Source organism: Ictalurus punctatus, chromosome 9 (genome assembly GCF_001660625.3).
Source record: "Ictalurus punctatus breed USDA103 chromosome 9, Coco_2.0, whole genome shotgun sequence".
Taxonomy (NCBI): Eukaryota; Metazoa; Chordata; class Actinopteri; order Siluriformes; family Ictaluridae; genus Ictalurus; species Ictalurus punctatus.
In genome coordinates, this window is record NC_030424.2 from 22,208,847 (window position 1) to 22,230,850 (window position 22,004).

The 22,004-nt window shown below is 36.8% G+C and overlaps 2 protein-coding genes across 3 annotated transcripts in view; one reads left to right on the top strand and one right to left on the bottom strand.

Annotated features, from left to right (window-relative positions):
* The window catches only part of LOC108269972 (hippocalcin-like protein 1), a 31,804-nt gene extending 17,503 nt beyond the window's left edge, over nucleotides 1–14,301 (top strand). For both annotated transcript variants that reach the window (XM_017476169.3, XM_017476168.3), the window contains exons 2-4: nucleotides 6,626–7,120; nucleotides 8,703–8,808; nucleotides 11,492–14,301. In XM_017476169.3, the coding sequence (XP_017331658.1) occupies nucleotides 6,743–7,120; nucleotides 8,703–8,808; nucleotides 11,492–11,589 (582 nt within the window). In that variant the 5' untranslated portion in view covers nucleotides 6,626–6,742 and the 3' untranslated portion in view covers nucleotides 11,590–14,301. The remainder of the gene's footprint in view (nucleotides 1–6,625; nucleotides 7,121–8,702; nucleotides 8,809–11,491) is intronic.
* Nucleotides 14,302–16,484: 2,183 nt separating this feature from the next.
* LOC108269971 (ornithine decarboxylase) lies at nucleotides 16,485–21,454 on the bottom strand. The gene is made up of 11 exons (XM_017476167.3): nucleotides 21,296–21,454; nucleotides 20,076–20,206; nucleotides 19,400–19,527; nucleotides 19,118–19,291; nucleotides 18,841–19,013; nucleotides 18,517–18,733; nucleotides 18,339–18,422; nucleotides 18,039–18,201; nucleotides 17,813–17,928; nucleotides 17,482–17,696; nucleotides 16,485–17,360 (listed from the first exon to the last, which is right to left on the bottom strand). The coding sequence occupies exons 3-11, from the start codon at nucleotides 19,493–19,495 to the stop codon at nucleotides 17,219–17,221; spliced, it is 1,380 nt and encodes a 459-aa protein (XP_017331656.1). The 5' UTR covers nucleotides 19,496–19,527; nucleotides 20,076–20,206; nucleotides 21,296–21,454; the 3' UTR covers nucleotides 16,485–17,218.
* Nucleotides 21,455–22,004: the final 550 nt, after the last annotated feature.

Genomic DNA, 22,004 nt, shown 5'->3' on the forward strand with positions numbered 1-22,004 from the left:
CATAAAGAATAAACTAGATCCATGAAACAAATTTTTATTTCTTGCTTTTGTCAGTGGGATTGTGATGGGGAAAGCATCAATATTTTCTTAGTTGACATTCATTAAAACGGGTTGTCATGCAGGAGCAGCATTGATCTCTAGGGACCTCATGATTTAATCAGATTTTGATTTAGGGTGTTTTGACGCTGTCATCTTGATGCATTGCAATTTTTCTTCCTATAGCCTACGTTATGATTTATTTCCCTATTAACAACTTGCCGTGCATATATTTTCAGCCATCATGAAAAATAATGCATTTCAGATACAGCTGTCAAAATTAATGTCATTTAAAAAATAAATAAATATTAAATCAGCACTACTGAATTTTTGCCTGTCTATTTCCATTTCTGTTTGAAATATGTTACTTGCGGAGGTTTTTTTTTTTTTTTTTTAAGTATTTTTTAAACGTGGGTTGTGCTTCAGCACTGCTCCTCTGCGTGCATGAATCTGATGGTTAAAGTTATCCTTATCAGAGTTGCCAAGTCCGCTTGTTATACGCAACTTTAGGCTTCTTTTTTTCTTGCTTTAAGTTGTTTGAAAAAATCATGGGTTGAGGGTTTGTGGTTTTTTGGGCTTGTTTTAAAAAAAATATGGTTGTTTGTTAGGAAAATCTGACAAGCGACTTCCTTATTTACGATTATGGTCGCTATTTTCTACAATGCATTGACGCTGTCTGCTCACAGCCTCACAATAATATCGGTGCTGTGGTGTATTTCACATTCCCACAATTATTACAGGTTATAACAAAAATAAAAAGCACAACATATCCATATATACTAATAGTAGTTATAATAATGTAATCCCCTTTTCCATCTCTCCAGTAATGTTCTGCTTGCAGGTGATCAGAGAAGAGTGGATAGTGCCTGTCCTCCCTATAATTTTGTTGCCATTTGATGATTTTTTAATTAAATAAAATCTGTTTTTGCTTTTCAAATTGCGAGTGGTTTCAGTTTAATATGTTGCAGGGTCATTTATTCAGTCTGTTTACATCGAGGCTGTAACAGGCTCTAATAATATCGGCTTGTTTTTGAAGCTGCAGTTGCTTATTCGTCTCGTGGCAACACGTTTGGGTCGTATATTATCTCCAAGTTTTCTTGGAGTAAATGTGAGTTGCTGTCTCTCATAGCTAGCAGAAAATAAGTGCAGTTTACCACACTGACCAAAGCAAAACAAAAAAACACAACATAGGAAACTCGATAACTAGCTGAATCAAGCGAATAAGTGTGCTAGCTAGCTACTTATTGAGCCACTGAAATGTCTTACCTGTACAGCAGAATAAAAAGCCTTCTCTGCGTCAGTATCAGTACCTCTGAGTTTTTGCCACCTCTCAAAAACCTTGCCGATATTTATTCTCATTTTAGCACAGGCTTTCCATTTTTGACTACAGGCCTTCCACAATTCAAGGTTCTTTGTTTCTTTCTTCTTTCTGTTTACGGATGTGACGTAACCACGGAAAGACGAATGACGTCACGAATGACGTCAGCTGCCATTTCCCACCAAATCTGACCCAACAGCTCAAATTGTTGTTATACAAATCATTGTTATAAGCTTACCGTTGTGGATCATGCTACGGTAAGGAGACAGTTCTGAACACTGATTTTTTTTTATGTAGTTGCTGAATAATTGCTTTTTGTTCATTTTTAATCAAAAATACATTCCATTTTGCAGCTTTAATATTGTAATTGAAAGCAAAAAATTCAACATTGCCATGTTTAAAATCCCATGTTCTACATATAGTTACCTAATGAAAGTCTTTCAAAGTACATTTCCTAAACAATTTAACTAAATGAAATAAATACATCATAATGTTTATCTATTTACCAGTTTTCTAATTATATATGCAAAATAAGCAAATCAAAACCTCAAATGGTGTTCTATTTGACATAGCTTCTACAACAACATTGTTATAGCCTAAGTCAGTCTGTACAGGATTTCACAGGGTTTTTTTTAAAAAAAATTTATGATTGTTGCAGCAAAAATGCTTAATTTTGCTGTGGCTTTTTAAAAAAATTGTGGAAAACTACTTAAATTGGCAAAATTGCAATTGCACGAAGTCTTTCATGGTGATGTTTGTTGGTAAATGAGACCTTTTAGCTGCACTCATGTTCGATGCACGTGAATCGAAGAGGGCTTTGACTGAATGCGCGTTGTGATGATTTCACATGACACGCCTTTGCCCAAATCTGTGGAAAATGTGTGGTAATTTTGAGGAATTGCAAGCTTCTCCGACGTTTGCAATTTGAATCCTGGAAGGACTGCTAAGTATTGAGCATATGGTGACAATGAAGCCTAGTGAAATTCACCATGTAAATTGTTACTGGGTGTGTGTCTAGTCGAGTTTAACTACATATTGCTACATATCAGTGATAAAATATTACGGTAGCATGATATATAAAAAACAAATCAGAAGCATTAAAGCTTATGCTAAGTATAAATATGATATTGCTGTCATAATTTTCTCTGCTTTTGTGCAGAACAAAAGCATAGCAAAGCCATTATTTACTACTCACTTTTTTTTGTCAATGGTAGTATAAAATTACAAGATAATTCATGTTCATATTGAAACCATTATTTAAATTATGTAAGACAGCTTTATTTTATAGTGTTTATTTTTAATATTTGGTACTGTTGATATTTTTCATACATTTCTATGTATAAGTGTATATTTTATTTATTGATGTAGAATTGTGAGCATGATGATGAATCAAATAATCGCTTTTTTCTCCCATTTCTAATCCCCAATAAATAAATGGGACTGAATGGTTTATGTGTGACTCGGATGTCATTTCACGCTCAGTGATATGGATGAATTGTGGTTTGGTTCGCTACTCCCTGAGCTACCCCACAGCCCTATTACTGTCATCAGAGCTCATGACAGCAAGGAGCTGCGCTTTGTGCAATTAACTCCATTCCCCTGGACACATCTCTTCCTCTGATCAATATTCACTATTTCTCCCTCTGCATTTTGCCAGATGGGGAATCAGTATGCTTCAAAGGGGCTTTGGCTTAGTCTCTGGCAGACTTTAACACTGCAGTCTTTGGCCTGTTAGTTTCCAAAATTTTATAATCCGTCATTCACCATCAGTTTGAATAGTAATATTGTATTGCATTATTGTTGATGCAGCATGAAAACAGGTGATGCAAACAGGTAAACATGGCACAGTCTGTCATGGATCCAGATGCTCTATGAACAGTAAAAGTGTAGGTGTAAAACTGAAGTTGTAATGAGAGGGATTACTTTCACTGATGTAAGCTTTGCATGTGTATGAAGGTGTATTTGGTCTGGGCATGGCAGCTTGTGGGTATTTCTTTCATTATTAGGTAGTGTGTGTCAGATCTTGGTACATTACTTTGATGCAACATCTGGTTTTGAACCCACCTGGGTGGGGGGGGGGGGGTGGGGGGGGGTGGGGGGGGGCGGGGGGGGGTGGATGTGGCGGGGTATGAATGCGGTCCCTGTATTTATGCACACTGAAGAAGTTGATGTTTCTCATTGTTCTGGTAGTCTTACTATATCTATTTCAGGGTCATTAAAGGTTGAAAACCGCTTTTCTATATGTCCTAATAGTTATACCACAGTGCTCCTGAATTCTCTATTCTGATTGGTCAGAAGTGATAGAAGTTGATTTAATCATCTATAACAGCAGTTCTGATAGGCAAATCAAATATCGGGACAGTTATTTGGAAAAAAAGTGAACTTTGGGTCTTATCACACCACCCCGTCGTTGATTATTTTCATACAGTACAACACCATGCACCATCATTGTTTTCCCTTACATGTGAAGTCTCTAATTTTTCATTGGATAGCCAAGATAACCTGAATCACTCAGGAGTTTCAGTGGATATCGGTAGATATATCAGTGTAATCATAACCATTTTGAAAACTTTCGCTACCAACATTAATTTGTGTTTTCAGTGGCTGTGAAAATTGTCAAACTGACCTAATGTAATGTGCCAACCGTCCGTACAGCAAAAAAAATGAATAGCTCCCATAGGAAGATTAGATGCTGTTAATTAAAAGCAGCTATCTATATGAATGAGGGCATTCAAATTTAACCATTTCTATTGATAGCTAACTTATTCAGAAATAAACATTTGCTACTATCTGGTTAGCTAATGCTCCTATGATATATTAATGACCTCTAACTTATTAAACTACAGTCTGAGTTTCGGATTTCCCTGTGAGTGAAGAGATATTGATTTTTATTTTCATTCCTCGGGCAACAGCACTATTTATGGACAGAAAGTCATGGGTGAAAGTTTTCAGTTTTTGACTGACAGTGTTTCCCTTAGGCTACTTTCTCAAACTTCAGCTATACTAGACTTTCCTAGTTTTTTTTTCTACTAATGTTTTGTAAAGCATGCTGAATCATCTTAATGCCAACTTGCAATTAGAAGGAAAGACAAAAACAAGCTGGAGCCTAGCCCGGGGACACTGGACTCAAGTCCGGAGAATTCACTTTGGATGGGAATTTTCACTGCTCTGAGAAATCTGCACTTGACGATGTGATGAAAAAAAACTATGATGTAAACCGAAGGCGAGAAAAGCGAAAGAGGTGGAGTGCTGAGCTGCAGTGGCTTTTATCACCTCCGTTCAGCTCACGTCACCACGTGACTTCGTTGGTTTTTATTTTCTCGACTACCTATACCTACACTACCTATAGCAGTGTCATAAGAGTAAGATAAATTCACACGGTTACATAAGAAAAAATGTATTATGGTTATAAGAAAAAATGTATTATGGTTAAATGTATTAAATATGTAATATGTAAAACACAATTACTATAAAGCACCATTATAATCCCATGTTAATGTCATGGCTGAATAAATAATATCCATAGGTACCATATTGTCTCATAGTTAAACCATTTTCGACAGTAATGGATAGATTGTGGGCAGTGATGCCAAAATAAATGTGATTATTATGTATTAGTCTCTCAATGTTGTATGCACGTAAGTATATGTTGATATAAGGTTGATCTAAGGTGTGCTGATTGATTTACTGAATGATCCTGCAGTGTGGCAGTAGAGAGGTTCTGTTCACAGCTCAACCGTGTGCTGCTGCAATGCCCTATACCTTGAACCAAATATTTGGAAAACTACTTTTTCTTTTTGATATGTTCTAAGGCTTTCTGCAAATTTTCTTGGTATCACAAACATTTCTCTTGCCCCCGCCCAGTGTTCCCTAGATAGTCTCCATTGCAGCCCTGACCAGGATAAAGCGGGTACTGAAGATGATTGAACATCCATACAGTGGTGCTAAATAAATTTGTCACATGCAAACAGTGCAACACCAGCACAAGCCAGAGTCTCTATCATCATTGCCATGATTATCAGTTTATTTCACCTGTTTTAAATGTTAATGTTTTCAGCGTGCTTTACGAAGTATTGATTTGCCTGTTTTGGTCTTTTTCTCTGTTTTGACCTTTGGCCTTTGCATTAATCATGTGACTTGTTTACCTGCTTTGCACTGTTTTAAACTTGGATCGTTTCTTGCACTTTGATTCCTGCTCTGTGTTTTTACTATTGTCTTCTGGTTACCCAGCTACCCCTGTGTATCCAATAAACCTCTGCACATGCATCCATTAAATCCAGCCAAGTCCTCTTTGTTACATGGAGCAGGAAATGGATGTTTTTGATAGCAATGAGAGCGAGGCCTGTGGGATGCATATAATTTTATCACAGTGGGGATAGCCATTTGGAACAAGGCTGCAGTCTTCATTAAGCCTATCAAAGCTAGTCACCTCTCAGGGCATATTTTCGTACTGACCAGAGAACATTGTTTTTTCACTACAGCTAACACTTAAAGGTCAGGTGCAGCATTTCAGCGCATGGACCATGAAATTGAAAGAAGGAATATGTAAGGAATTGACTCTAACCTAGTACTCAGACGACAAATTAACTTGGACGTGTTTAAATACCCCCCCTCCCACACACACACACACACACACACACAGCATTATTATAAAAAACTTTAGCTGATGAATAAAGATATTTGAATTTACATTGAAACAATTTTAATTATTTTGCGCATTGATTTTATGAGTGAAACCTCTCCAAATTTCCATCCCGCCTGCTTAGATAATGAGTTGAGAGCATCATAATTACATGACAAGAGAAAAATAAATATTTGCTCTGTGCTCTGTTTCTAAATACATGCATTATGTCTTTTGTTTCTCTATCTTTGTTTTCAGTATGTTAATTATTATTATTTTTTGAATCAGATATGGAGATTGGAGATTTAAATATATATATATATATATATATATATATATATATATATATATATATATATATATATATATATATATTTAATTAGCATGGCATTATGCTTTCATGTATTCTGAAAAACTATTTGCTCTAACCCTAGCTGTTATTTCCAAACATTAAGCTCTGTGCAATGTTGAAACCATTTAGCATTGTAATTCAGATGCAGTGTTAAATGTAGCGCATTTTAAATCTTAACGAAAAAGAAAAGCAAATTCTAGCATCCGCAGTAAGAAAGAAGTATCTTTTTGTACCAGCCAAGAAGACTTTATCTTCTTAGTCCACATGATAAGCTCACTCTCACTGTCTCTCTGCTCAGTGGTCACTGGACAGAGTGTAAGGTGTGAGGAGATAAGAGGAAGAAGACAAAGAAGCGAAACCTAAACACAGGAGAGCACTGTGAAGAGAGAGAGAGAGAGAGAAGAGGAACAGCATCATGGGGAAACAGAACAGCAAGCTGCGGCCGGAGGTGCTCAACGATCTGCGCGAGAACACCGAGTTCAGTGAGCACGAGCTGCAGGAGTGGTATAAGGGCTTCCTGAAGGACTGCCCCACAGGTCACCTCACTGTGGACGAGTTCAAAAAAATCTATGCCAATTTCTTTCCATATGGAGACGCCTCCAAATTTGCCGAGCATGTCTTCAGAACATTCGACACTAATGGTGATGGGACTATTGACTTCAGAGAGTTCATTATCGCACTGAGTGTGACGTCACGAGGGAAGCTGGAGCAGAAGCTGAAGTGGGCCTTCAGTATGTATGACCTGGATGGCAATGGTTATATCAGCCGAGCAGAGATGTTGGAAATCGTACAGGTAAGAGCAGACATTTCACATTTAAAGTTTGACACGTTTTAGAAATGACATTCTCAGACCTTAGAATTATAAGGTTCCATCTGGGTGAAGATATTTTGAATCAAAATTTTGACTTTCCAGCTAGCAAAACTCGCAATTTTACATTTACAGCTCCACAAAGTTTACACTTTAATTTACTTTTTCTAAATTTTCAGACAGTGATAAAGTCCATTTTGAACATGGCCCAGGCACAGAACTTTATTATACTGTAAGATCAAATACTGTTTATTTTTTATAAGGTTCTACTTGGCAGTTCCTTATTAAGTAATATCTTAATCTAATTAAATAACTAATAAAGTATCGTCCACTGATGAGGTTTATGTGATTAACTAATTTTTTACCAAAATGCCTGAAAAAACCTTAAAAATACAAATTTAAGATCATTTTTTTGTCTTGGGTACCAAGTACTAAATGTCCTGGGTACTAAAAGTCTTGGGTACCAAGTACTAAATGCTAAATTTGTCTTAGATGTTTATTTTATGACTTCACTGTTGGGTCAGTAAGTAAGCAAGTGCAACAGCTAAAGTCTCCAGAAGAACTGTGGCAGATTCTCAGATGCTTAGAGAAGAATTTACCAGCCAATTTACTTATAAAACTACAGAACGTGTACCTGAAACTACTGAAGCATTTTTTCAAAAAGGGTTGTCACACCAAATAGTTTAGTTTAGTGATGTTTCCTGCTCTTCATAACGATTTAAAATGTAGAAAACATTTCATTTTATTATTTTTGAAGGAATTTTTGCTTTACAGCATTTGTTTACATGTGCCTAAAACTTTTGCACTGTATTGTATATTCAGTTAAATGTGAATAACATGTTCATAATATTGTCCAATGAAACAGTACAATACCAAGGTCTCAAATTAATCAGCAATTTAAATAAAAATAAAAACATTTAACATTCATGACCTTATGTGTTAATATATTCAGAAAAATTGATTGCATTTGATTTATTTAACGTCCTTCAGACTAGATGTCCCTGTGCTCCTGCCATCAAAAATATCTGGGGATTCATATATTACGCTGTCTAATGTGCATTTTACTCACTGTCTTAATGTCAGTTTTCCTCTGGGACACCTGTAAGAAGCTTTAGTGAGCCAGAAAATTAAATAATATAGAAATAATATACAGTGTAAAAAAATTTGAAAGTGTAAAGAGAATTTGAAAGTATGCTTACAGGAGTCATGAATACTAAGGAGCCAGTTTGAAAAATCTCCGAATATTCATTAGGTATAATTATGTAAATAAGGTAAAATGGAATGAAAGACATGAATGATTGTAACACATTTAAAAATCCCATGACTGGTTACTTTAAATTATGAGTGAGAATACATTGAAAACACCTGGACTAATTAGTTAGTAAATCTTCTGCAAAGATTTTCTAGTCCATATTTTTGCCAAACAATCATAGTGTTACAGAATTATGAGCGATTTGAGTAGGTCTAATTTTAAAGACAGTTACTAAATTGTAGTAAATAACTACACATATACCTTTATTTATTTTGCTAGGTTGCACATTGGTAAAAGGTTGACTTTTTCCTTCAGGCAATCTATAAGATGGTTTCATCTGTGATGAAGATGCCAGAGGATGAGTCCACTCCAGAGAAGAGAACTGATAAGATTTTCAGACAGATGGACACCAATAAAGATGGTAAAAATAGGAAAAACACTAGCACTGATAAATTTCATTATTCCTACTGTACTGCCCTCCACCTGACCTCCAGTCCTCAGAGAGAATCTGTTCAGTAGAAGTTTTATGAAAATTTAAGCGTACTTCTGTGGCATAATGCTTAATGCATAATGCACTCTAGTGCCATAACTGCATAATTATGTCCAAAATGTTTTCATGAAAATTTCAACTGTTGAGTCTGAGGGTTTGAAGTAGTCTACAGGAATAAAATATCAGATATACAGTCCCCTCTGAAACTTCTGGAACAACAAGTCTAATTCATTTGTTTGTGCTATACACAAAAGACATCTGGGTTTGAGATCAAAAGATGGATATGAGACAAGAGATTAAGATTTCAGCTTTTATTTCCTGGTATTTACATCTAGAAGTGTTAAACCAGGGGTTCCCAAACTTTTCCAGGGCAAGGCCCCCCATATGGCATTAACATTTGACCGAGGCCCCCCTTTTGCAAGATGTCTTTAAAACATGTTAAAAATACAGCCTTCTGAATAAATCCCCCCTTTTTTTTTTATTAATAACTACATCTTAGGAATGTTTTGTCTGTTTAGCAATTAGAAAGTTAGGTATAGCAAATGTGATTTTAATATGTATTGTTACAAATAACATGTTATAGTAATGCATATATATATATATATATATATATATATATATATATATATATATATATATATATATATATATATATATATATATATATATATATACACACATCATGTATTTATTTTACACACCAAATTGTTGAGGCCCCCCAGGCGCCCCCTGGTGGCCCCCACTTTGAAAACCAAATAAAACATAACATATAGTTGGTGAACAAAATAAAACATAGAACCTTTTGTATCAGAGCACCCAATCAAATTGTTAGTCAAGCAAAAGTATAGGAACATATAAGTCTTGAAGCAAATTAAAGTCAATAACACTTAATATTTGGTTTCATAGTGTGTGAGTGTGCCCTGTGATGGGTTGGCACCCCATCCAGGGTGTCTCCTGCCTTGTGACCTGAGTCCCCTGGGATAGGCTCCAGGCTCTCCGGGACCCTGTGTAACATAAGCGGTACAGAAAATGGATGGATGGATGGATTTAGTTGCATATCCCTTGCTTGCAATAACTGCATCAAGCGTGTGACTCATCGACATCACCAAATTGTTAGTTTCTTCTTTTGTGATGCTTTTCCAGGCTTATAACACAGCCTCTTTCAGTTGTTGTTTGTTTTGGGGGGGGTTCTCCCTTCAGTCTCCTCTTCAGGAGGTGAATTGCTGCTCAATTGGGTCAAGGTCTGGTGATTATCTTGGCCAGTATAAAAACTTCCACTGATTAACTATTTTGTTGTGTTGGCAGTGTGTTTTGGATCATTGCCTTGCTGCATGATAAAGTTCCTCCTGACTATGTTGGATACATTTCTCTGTAAATTGGCAGGCAGAATTCTCTAAGTTAGCAGACAAAATGTTCCTGCAAACTTCTGAATTCATTCAGCTGCTACCATCATGAGTTACATCATCAATAAAGATTAGTGAACCTGTTCCAGAAGCACCCAAAAAAGCCATGACACTACCTCCACCATGCCTGACTGATGAACTCCTGTTTTGGATCATGAGCAGATCCTTTCTTTCTCCACACCTTGGCCTTTCCATCATTTTGATATACCTTGTGATACCTTCACCCCTGCCCTGTAGAGGTTGTTGGTGATGTCACTAACTGTTGTTTTGGGGTTTTTCTTCATAGCTCTCACAGTGTTTGTCATCAACTGCTGTTGTTTTCCTTGGCCGACCTGTTCCATATCTGGTTGTTATTACACCAGTGGTTTCTTTCTTTTTCAGGACATTCCAAATTGTTGTATTGGCTATGCCCAATGCTTGTGCAATGGCTCTGATAGATTTTCCCTCTTTTCTCAGCTTCAAAATGGATTGCTTTTCTCCCATAGACAGCTCTCTTGTCTACATGTTGGTTTATCCTTTTTAACAACAAATGCAGTCTTCACAGATGAAACCTAGGGCTCAAACCAAGATTAAACATTCAGAGATTTTAATATGTATGAACAATTCAATTTAACAGGGCACACCTGGGCAGCAAGAAACACAGATCTGTCACATGTTCCAGTATGATCATTTGAAAAAAAGGGTGGGTTCAAACAACAGTTGCCATGTTGTTTAACACATCTAGATGTAAATATGAAGAAACCTGAAATTCTGTCATCTGTTGTCTCATATTCATATTTTGCTCTCAAACCCTAATGTTTTCAATGTATAGCAAAAGCAATCAAATTGGCCTTGCTGTTCTAATCGTTTCTGAGGGGACTGTTGTCTTTTACAATGCACCATTTCGCCACGAATTTGATTCATTTCTATAACAGCACACCTCATTGTGATTTATTCCTTACTTAAGCAAGTCATAATGTTCATGTTTAAGGATTGGGCTGTATTATTATGGCCAGATTTGGTGGTATTATTTGAATGCATCAGAGAAGCTCCATACAGAATCACTAAACTGAAGCATCTGAGAGCAATCAGGATATAAACTCAGATAATATTACTGTGATTAATTATGTCTCATTTGCAAATTGTATCCTTGTACAGTGCCATTATTGCAGAGTGACTATTTAATAGCACTTAACTGTCGTTAACGCTCATGTCCTGCTGTGCTCCTGTAGGAAAGATTTCTCTGGAGGAGTTTATTAAAGGTGCCAGGAGCGACCCCTCGATCGTCCGCCTCCTCCAGTGTGACCCGAGCAGCGCCAGTCAGTTCTGAGTGGAACAACCACAGTACACTAACAGTGTTCACTCGAGTCCAAAGTGAACATGGTAAGTGTTTGTGTGAGCATAAGAATGTGGTTGTTGTAGTTATCATCACATTTACTAATTTCTCAGTGGTATTAGGGACCAATTTTGAAATGTGAATGCTAAATGGAGGTCAGTGAGCACTTTTATCAGTCCTATTACCTGTCACGTAGACTAAAAACTACAACTTGTTATAGACTGAGAATATTTTGTTGTGTATGTTGTGTATGTATGTAATATAACAGCAGGTCATAATGGGAAATGTTTAGAGAAGAGAAGCACTGCTTGGCATTATGTTCATGATTAGCCATGAAACTAGGGGCCTGATTTACTAACATTTTAAGTAAAGAGGCTAAATTGTGTGTGTGTGTGTGTGTGTGTGTGTGTGTGTGTGTGTGTGTGTGTGTGTAATCTACTAAACTGTACACTGAGCTGGTGGGTGTGTTATGAGTGATTTACAAAGAGTTATTGTATCAAATGATTTTCTACTGATGGCCATGGAGAGTTCAGCTCTAACTCCCTGAAATATAGGTCTCATTAGCCACGGTTGCAGTCTCCTTTCATACGTCAATGTCCCCACAACATTAGCAACGGTTAGAATCGCTCACAAACCGATGTAAGACTATGAAAGTGGTGCAGCTCTACCTTGACAAAAATCCAACTAAATTTGCTTTATTACAGACAGGTGATTTAAATGCAAATGTACAGTACATGTATGCTGATAACCTTAACTGCTAGAAGCTTGGACAAAGAAGTGGGATGTAGACTAAATGAAAATGTACAGTGAGACAGAAGTTATCATAAACCAATACCTAACATAATAGCCTATAATAGTCTAATAATAAATCAGATTAGAGATTTCAAGACTTACTTTTTAAATCCACATAACCAGGAACCAGAACTAACAAGATTATATAAAAAAAAAATATCACAAAGTATATGCTTAGTGTAACAATACCAATTTAACAACACATGATTATAAATTCACCAAGTAATATAATGTAAGCTAAAGCAGCAGCCACTCCAAGCTAGCTTAGGTACATCAGGATATAGCCAAATAATTTAGTTCTCTTAATTTGAGGTGTCAATGATTATTATATCGAAATGCTGCATATAGTGTGCTGGGGGTTACCGAAAAATATTCATGGCTGCTCTAAACTCAGCTCCATGAGTAAAATCTGGAAATCTGGACTCTGGAAAGTCAACCTCGCCAGGAGAGATGAAATGTAACCCAAAATGGCATTTGGATTTCCTATATCTATGCCCAGAAGAGTAAATCTCATGTAAGTAGGTATACCGCTGATTAAAGGCAGTGAGACACACAACTGATGCAAAACAAGGCTTCAAGCTCTCTTTAAATGTAGTTGGTATCTGAGGTGCAAATGTGACTTTGGCATTAGTTTCAGTCAGTGAGACACATGCTGTGTCTGAAATCTCAGATTGAGTCATTATATACAATGCCTTGCATAAGTATATGCATCCATTTTTGCCTTGCATAAGAGTTTCAGAATAAATCCCTCACAACCATTAGAATTTGTAATTATCTCAAGAAGTCTTATTTTAATTTTCATGTATAAAGTGTTTGTATTATTATTATTATTATTATTATTATTATTAATTGTTTCATGTGTTATGTTGGAGAGTGCTTTGTGCACGTTCATAATTTCTGGCTGAAAATGCAAACTTTTTTATAGAATCAGTTTTTTCCACATTATTCAGCTTGCAATGTGGACTGATCTTATTCTGTTTTTTTTATTTTAGGGTATAAAATTTGCTGTGTTTTTATTTGTAACTGTTTTATATTTTTTTTATATTGGCAACATTCTGCTTGGCAGGTTTCTAGTATTTTGTTCATGGATATTCATCAGCATGTATTAGTGATTGTTCTTTTATAAAAGCAATGATTTTATCATGTTTGTGTCAGACACTTACTGTTGCATGTATTATGGCACTTTTTACATCAGTATTGTAAATGAGATGGCCGTATTAATATTGATATTTTGTATTCTATGCCCTTATCGTTTTTAATGGTGCATTTAAGGACACCACTATGGAATATAGTGAAGCCCAATGTGAATGCATTTCTGCTTTTTGCTTCTCTATTTCTCTGAATGTAATAATACTCTACCATTCACAAATTGATGCATTATATCAGCCTGCCACATACTATATCTCCCTTCATTCCTGTTGGATAACGAGTTTCTATGATGTAGATTATGTGTATGCAACTTCATCATTTTCAATTTCCATCACCATAGAAACTGTGGTTTGATTTGTAAGACGCTGCTTGACTGAGACAGTTATGGAGATGCGTCTGACCTCGTAACTGGCCTTTTTCCAAGCCTTGTAAAAACACGCCATCAGGAACATGTCAAATGAAGTGTTACTGGAAGTGTTAAGTAAACACTGCTAGTGAAAACAGAACCGGAATGAAGGCAAATCAAGTCAGAATTTTGATAATGAACGTAGCATGTTAAATCCCTCCATGACAACTATGGCATGAATCTAGTGAATCTTGACATTTTGTTTTCAGATATGTTGTTCATGGTTATAACAGATGTCTTGCAGTATTTATAAAGGGAACTGTAACTGTGCTGTTAATAGAAAATCTCTGGAGTGTTACTGTGATCGTTCTTCTTTTGTTTCCATTAAAAGCTTGTGCTTCCTTCTTGGATTGAATGAGTGACTCTGTTTCATAGTAGTTCTTTGGGTACTCTACTTCATGAGGTCAGGGTTTACTTTGGACTTTTTATTATTATTATTAACAGACAAATTCGATGTTTTTAATCATGTTGAAGCTACAGTGTATTTTATTGCATAATCTGAAAAAAAAAAAGTTCATTTATGTAAGTCTGATGGTATGATCTACAGAATCAGGAAAGCTCTGTATAGCAAAGAGTTTAGTTTTTCTTCTTCTGTTGTAGTCCAGTGCAATTTCACTATAGAACTGAAAGGCTAGATAAATCTTTCTCTCTCACACATAGACTCCCAGCTTTCGCTTTCTTTTGTTCTCTCTTGGAGGATTATACAGATGCATATGTGTTCCCTGAATAGCAAGGTACATGCCATATAAACTTCAGCTATTAGTGCTGGCTAATTAGCCAAGGTCCACTGTTGAATGCATCCTGCCTGGAGCTCCTCAGGTGTTTAATTCCCATGGCAAAGTGGAGGAGGGAATATCGACCAAGTCTTGAGAGCAAGAGTTCACACACCTGAGATGCTAGTCTGAAGGATCTGATGGTGGAATTGCTATTAAATAAATTGATTTAAAAGAATTAAATGCGAAAAGTACAGTCAGTGGAACTGGAGTAAATTGAAGCAACTTCCCAAGCTGACATGGAGCACTGAGCCATGGAGAAGTGTGACAGGAAAATGGTAGAAAGCAGACTGCTACTAAAGTAATGAGCAAGCTAGTAGAACATTCAAAGCACAGACAGCTGGAATTCATAATTGCTAGAAGTGTCTTATTAAATGGGAAACGTCACGCAAACACTTAATATTCTAAGCCAATGGGAGGGGAAAAACTTTTTTTTTTCATGTTACACCAAATTGGAACTGCCATTTACTGTATTGTTCCCCAGTTTGAGTGAGGCTTGCATGGAGAAACATTGCCACCAAGTGGCAGAGTGGAGAGTTACAGTATATGAATCCTGTTTTCCACACAGGAGAATCATTTATATTCTATCATTTCTTCATTAATTTTTCTATCCAATACAATAAATAGAGTTGGATAAAATATATTCAAAATAAGATTATCCGGCACAATGGATAACATGGAAACGCCATGAGTGTATCATGCAAGGAATACCATTTAAAGGAAAGTTATAGGAAATAATCAAGGACATGGTGTCGTGCTGCACGAGCAAAGTGGAGTTACTATTACCGCAAGAATGTTGATTTTCCAAGAACATTATGTCCTGAAGTGTTTTATTTCTCTTATACCAGAGCAATTTGCCAGCAATTACAGTTTGTCATTTATTAATGAATGACACGTCATGCTTTTTAGCCATTTATAGTTACGTGCTGTGGAATGTCTGTGAGAAGTTAGTTCCTGTTATCACTTACAGCATAGGAGCTATAACCAGTCGTTCCCTCACCAGTCCCCCCCCCCCTCCCCCTCTTTCATGGAGTTAATAAGGTGGTAGAAAACTTACTGACCATTACAAAGACATGAAACTGGAGACTCTTTCCATAAAGGTTAAACATACATCTCCTTCACCATATCAACTACTATACATCTTTATTAAATACAAACATTGTTTATCTGTTCTATTTTAGTCCTAGTTTATGTGGAGCATAAACCATACAAGTCACTGAGTTTTGACTATAGAAATGATAACACATTAGAATGCATTAATATAAATCTGTGTTTTGCTTTCCAGCCAGAACTACTTCCAGAGCCACTTCTATAGCATATTAGATAACACTTTCTGACCAATCAGATTCAAGAACTCAGCCCTGCTGTGGTATGAAATAGGATAACCCAAATAGTTATAATTGTGGAAAAACCACAAATAACTAGGTACATAATATGGTCATACGGGGGAAATTAATGGTCAATTATGAAAATGTTTACTTTTCTAATTTGCATATTATAAAATATAATCCTAAAGTCATAATTTATCATTCCTAGTTATGTTCCTAAGCTTAATACTTCTCTCAAAAAGCTGCAGGTCTGATCACTGTCACATAAACCCTCCTAAGGTTAGTAGATATACATAACACCAACTGTAACACCACAATTTTCCTTGGTCTTCTCCCTTACTTGAAATAAAACTTCTCTACCCTTCAAAATTCTTGATTACCCTCATGCGTATAATACTGTAATTCGTTCATATGTATATGTAAAAAACAAAAGCAAGAACGTGATTTATTGGAGGTTTTATTTATAAAAACAAATAAAATACAAAAACACTTTAAAAAGTTTCCATAGGAAAGCAGCACGAATGCAATCCCATCTCTTTCATATCCATTTTCAAATGCATCATGGTAATAAATAATGCTACTTAAGTATCACCATCATTATCGTCTTACTACCATAGAAAACAAAAATCTACAAGGTAAAGAAACAAAGGAATGTGTATGGTTTCAGTGAATGGTCAGAAAAGACTTCCCAGATCTTAAAAAAAACAAAACAATTAAAATTAAATAAAATTAAATAAAATTAAATAAAAAAAAATAAAATAAAATGCCAAGCTCCTGAATACAGTGGTCCATCACAGTGGTTAAATACATTCAGACTGCTTTTCATTAATGGTGTAATTCACTGGATGTTTAAGGGACTGGGCTGTAAAACAGCAATAGACCATCATTAAACAGAAACAAATCATACATGTACCTATCCCAAGGTTAGGTAACAATGCAAAAAAAGGAAGCAAGGATCCAAAAAAAAAAAAAAAAAGAAAAAGAAAAGAAAAGAAAAAGTCAAATGGTGCATGTGCAATATTCTGGGCCCATGCACCATGGACCAATTACAATTTTTATGGGAAAATGTAACTAATTTAGTAACACTGGGCTCCAAGACTTTCATTATTAGAGGACAATCAAAAGAGTCCATCATTTGACAAATTAATGCAGTGCAGCACCTCTCTGTACTGCATCTATGTTGACACACTGGTGGCACAGGGCTTAGCAGGCAGCTCCAAGGTGCTTCCACATCCACAGTGGCCTGGCATATTTCCAGGGCTCTGCTCCTCCACCAGAGCTGGCATTCCCTGGGCATGGATCTGCTGCATGCGTTGCCTAAAATATAATAAAGAAGAAAAGTAGTCACTTCATCACTTCATTGCACAGATGGATTTAGCAGGAATGTAAAGTCAGTGCAACCAGAAGCGTCAGAGGAAATCAGAAAACGTGAACTCACCAAGCTGATCTGGACATGACATAATAGATGTCTGGTTTTTGGAAGCCGTTAAAGGTGGACGAGGCAGCCACAGTGTAAGCACCCATGTTTTCAAATAGCAGCCAGTCACCCACCTGCCGGTCAGGCAGGGTGCACAGCTCCACAATGCGGTCCAGGCCATCGCAGGTAGGACCCCAAATACTGCAGGGGTACATGTGCTCATCAGGCTTGGGTTTCTAGAGAACAAAACCAAATAGTAATGTTTATCAATCTGTGCAATGAGTAAAAAAGAATTGGAATTTACATGTCACATGGCATAATATTAAGGCTTAATATAGCTAACAGAACATACCTTGTGCACAATGGGTGTCACATGTGCATGATCAAAAAGGATGCAGTTGAAAGACCCATAAACACCATCATTGACATAGTACATTAGAGTTCGGTCACTGGCCCCATCATCTTCATCTTTTTACCAGAAGGGGGAAAATAAATAAATAAACAAAAATAAAAAATAATAAGGCTCTGTTGTTTCATAGATATATTATTACAGAAGGCAACAGAAAGCAGGATCTTACCATCAGAGCCAGACTGCTCCTTCATGTTGACTTTTTTAGCAATAATATTGACAGCTAGCGTATATGCAGAAGCTGCATAGAATCGGCCAGGCTCAGCAATTATCCTCACACCACAGTCTACAGGAAAGTACTTATCCAGTGCAGGGTTGATCACAGAAGTAATCTAAGTGAATAAAAAAAAATTTAATTAACTTTAAAAAAAAATAATAATAATAATAAAAAAAAAACAAAAAACACACGACTCATCAATATAAATAAATATACTACTATATTACTGAACTAAATAAATGGAAAACCAACCTCCTCAAACTTCAGCTTGGAATCATCAGAGCCAGGGAAGCCACCGCCTATATCCAGCAGGGTCATATTGTAGCCCAACTCCGCCTACAGGAGGATGCAAATTTCAGTTTAGTAACACAACAGTGATGAAGGAGCACTTTACATCAAACAAACAAATTCACTGCATGTGACCACTCACCCCCATGTCAAACACGTATCGTGCATCTGCAATGGCTTGGGTGTATGTTGCTGGGTCAGTGCAGCCGCTGCCTACATGAAAACTGACTCCAATGATGTCCAGGCCCAGCTCCTTTGCCCGCTCCAGAAGCAGCCTGCTGCTTTTCAGCGTGGCTCCAAACTTCACACTCAGTCTGCACACTGCCTTAGAGTCATCTGTAGCTATACGCAGCACTAGTCTGCATAGATATACAAATCATAGTTAGATGGACTAATATTCTTGAGTTTTTGTCATTATGTAAACACAATACCATAATTGTAACTCCAAATACAGAAAGCTACTCACTTGGCATTGTCATGACTACGAGCAACCTTCATTAGTTCCACTTCACTATCAAAGGTCATCATTTGCACTCCATGTGCAGAAGCATACTTGATCTGCGACACCTGCTTGCAGGGGTTGGCATAAATGATCCTACTGGGCTCCACTCCCAGAGACTGCACAAGCTGGATCTCAGTCTAAAGGAAGATATAGACAAGTCAGTGTAGTTTCTGCTACACCAAGTGGTACGTTATATATTTCGTTCAAAGTAACATGAACTTTCAGACAAACATTTACAAACCTTGCTTGCGCAGTCAAAGCCTGTTCCCAACATTGCCAGGGTCTCTACAACAGCCAGGCCATCATTGCATTTCACAGCATAGAAAGGCTTGACACGAGGCAAGGCACGTGCCCATCTAAGGTGCTTCTTAAGGATATCCCCCAGGTCAGCCACATAGAAAGCATCCTTATCATCCTATAGGGAAAACAAAACAAAATTGTTATCAAAAAGAAAATACAGTAGCATGTTATACATATTACCACTACACTAAAGAAAAAGAAAAATGTGAAGGAGAAAACTCACCGATGAGGTGGACTCTCTGATCTTCTGCTCAACGATGTCCCGTGCACAGAACCCCTCCTCCAGTAAGGTGAATTCAAAGTCGCTGAACGAAGTCATGGTTACAAATCAAGTTCTGATTGCAAAAGAAACTGTAGAAACAGAAGCACTGGTGTTAAACACTGTCAGTCAGTTCACGACAAACATGCCATCTCTGCCAGAACAGCATATTGAACAAGGACTGCCCTCGGACAACCTGGCATGGTCTGTTCTCTTGATAGCCATGACATAATGCACGATTTATCACAGAGACTAATATATTAATCCATTACTGAATTTATATATTTATTTATAATTTGACACCATATCAGCAGCAGTGGCTATAATTCATGGCAAAAATCAGTGTTTCAATATAAACATTGTTCACAATAATTGAACAATTGATATACTCAAATATACATAACAATAATAGTAATAACAATTGTATATAATCTTTCAATTTACTTCCATTACTGAACAGTTAGTAGAAATGTACCACCAATACTCGAACACTTTACAAGCAAAACATCAGAAACACTTTACAAATTGTGTTTAGAAAGTGCTCCCAGACAATCAGTTAAATAAATAATATATTTAGAACAATACAACCTGGTATGTGCTTTCCAGCATGAAATAGTTACAAAAAGTAACCATTACTTACTTGGACAGAAAGAGATGGAATTATCACAAGTCAGAGGTTCAGCGCAGCCAAGGTGGCTCCCCAGTGAAGTTAAATCCTTTCAGATAAGCTTCAAGGCCAGGGCCAGTGTGTGCTTTGCTCAAGCGAATGATCTGAAATGAAGAAGCACTATAAGTGAGTTCCAAGCTTTCAGCAGTCAGAGTTGTTGTATTTTTATAAGTGTGTCAAGAGGACAGATCAGTTATTGATATGATTATTACTTTTCAATATTATTATTACTACAGAACCCATGACATGTACACTTGCAAGGCATTAAGCTAGCTAAAAATGAAAAAATAAGAGAGCAGAAGACAATATCGTTTCTTTTAATCACAAGCCATGGGTCGGCTCAGGATCAATCCCAATTCCACAAGTGCATTATACAGGGTATAGAAGTCACCACTCCACGTTTTGGGATCGACCCTCATTCATCAGGACCCTCAGTGGTCCCCCAATAGGCAAAGAGGAACAATGTGTAGACCAATGAGAGAAGTGCTACGCAGGCATTATCCTGGAGAGGCCATTGCCGCAAATACAGCTTTCAGAGTACTCAGACTCGTACATTTTAAAAGGCAAAAAAAAGGGTTTGCTTAAAGTTCATTGGTCATAGCGCATGTATGAGTGAACAGACTCTTGCTGTAATCCAAACCTCACCACTTTTACAACGTTTTACTGAACCCCATGTTATAGCGTCTTGTAACATCCGGCCACGTGGATTTATAAATAGCTATTTTTAAATATTTAAAATCGAGCAAGCGGTAGAAAACGGTTACGTTGATCAAAACTATTAGTCTATGGATAAAAAATCATTGTTAATCAACTATTAAAGTTATCGCCATATTAACTTTAACTTGCTTTTTGTGCTGTAAGCGGACGTCCCGCATGCTTAGCCGTTTTTTTTCCTCTCTTTTTGTCAGTCCGAATTAACTCGCTAGCTAGCGGGTCCAATGCCCATTCATTATAGACACGTACACAAAAAAAAAAAACAAGTCAAACATAAAAATAAGTAATTTCTTAGTAGCACCGAATAGTTAACGAGCATGACTAGTTACAGACTCGCGCTTGTGGTTCGTGTTAGCACGCTTTCATAGCCGTTTCCTACTACGCTAGCGTGCTAACTTTATAGCTTTGTTAGCTCTCCGTTCACTAGTACAGCCTGTAAAATAGAAAAACGTAGCATTATCCTTCCTTCAGTTACGTACCTTAAAAAGCATTTACAAAGATTTTTTCCCATTAGACCAGAATCAGGGAAATAAAATGAAAAAAGTCCGCGATTTTCCCTCTTGCCTACCCGGCGTGCTCTGTTCTGAATGAGACCGGCAATGCGCCCTCATATATAGTTCAGTGGTTTCCAGGGCAACACGCCAGCTGAAACCGGCCTCACCTCTGCGCGCGCTACGCCTGCGAACCGGTTCCAGCCTGTTATCGGCCTTCGCGCGCGACAGTCTCATGTGAGCTCAAAGCCTGTTTAACACCACTTTCACAAAGGTGACACAACTAGCGTTTCTTCCTCTCTAAATTTGTTTGGATTTTCCAAATAAGCGAAAGTGCAGACAGATAACATTGACAGAAACACTTAGTGCAGGGTTTAAGTATGTGTAAACTATATGTTGGAGAGGTCTTTAAAGAATAAATCACAGGAAGTTGTTTTGTTTTCTTTCTTTATTCCTTTTTTTTATATTGATTATAATTTTATTTATTTATTTATTTATTCATGTATTTATTTATTTTTTTACATATGTGGCCCAGTAATGATTTCTTAACTTATTGTTAATTGCTTTAATTGTTAAGAATTTAATATATTGTGTTTAATGGAATTTTGGATTAAACCAAATGAGTACATAGCACTAAATGAAGCCAGTCCTCCTGGATACAGTTATATACATCAGCCCCATCTGACTGGCAGAGGAG

What these genes read in the sequence shown, in the direction of transcription:
- LOC108269971 (XM_017476167.3), bottom strand. Translation starts at nt 19,495, where the DNA reads ATGACTTCGTTCAGCGACTTTGAATTCACCTTACTGGAGGAGGGGTTC. An exon ending in CGTAGTCATGACAATGCCAA is followed by an intron (nt 18,734 to 18,840) that starts GTGAGTAGCTTT and finishes ATATCTATGCAG; the next exon opens with ACTAGTGCTGCGTATAGCTA. An exon ending in CCAAGCTGAAGTTTGAGGAG is followed by an intron (nt 18,202 to 18,338) that starts GTTGGTTTTCCA and finishes TTATTCACTTAG; the next exon opens with ATTACTTCTGTGATCAACCC.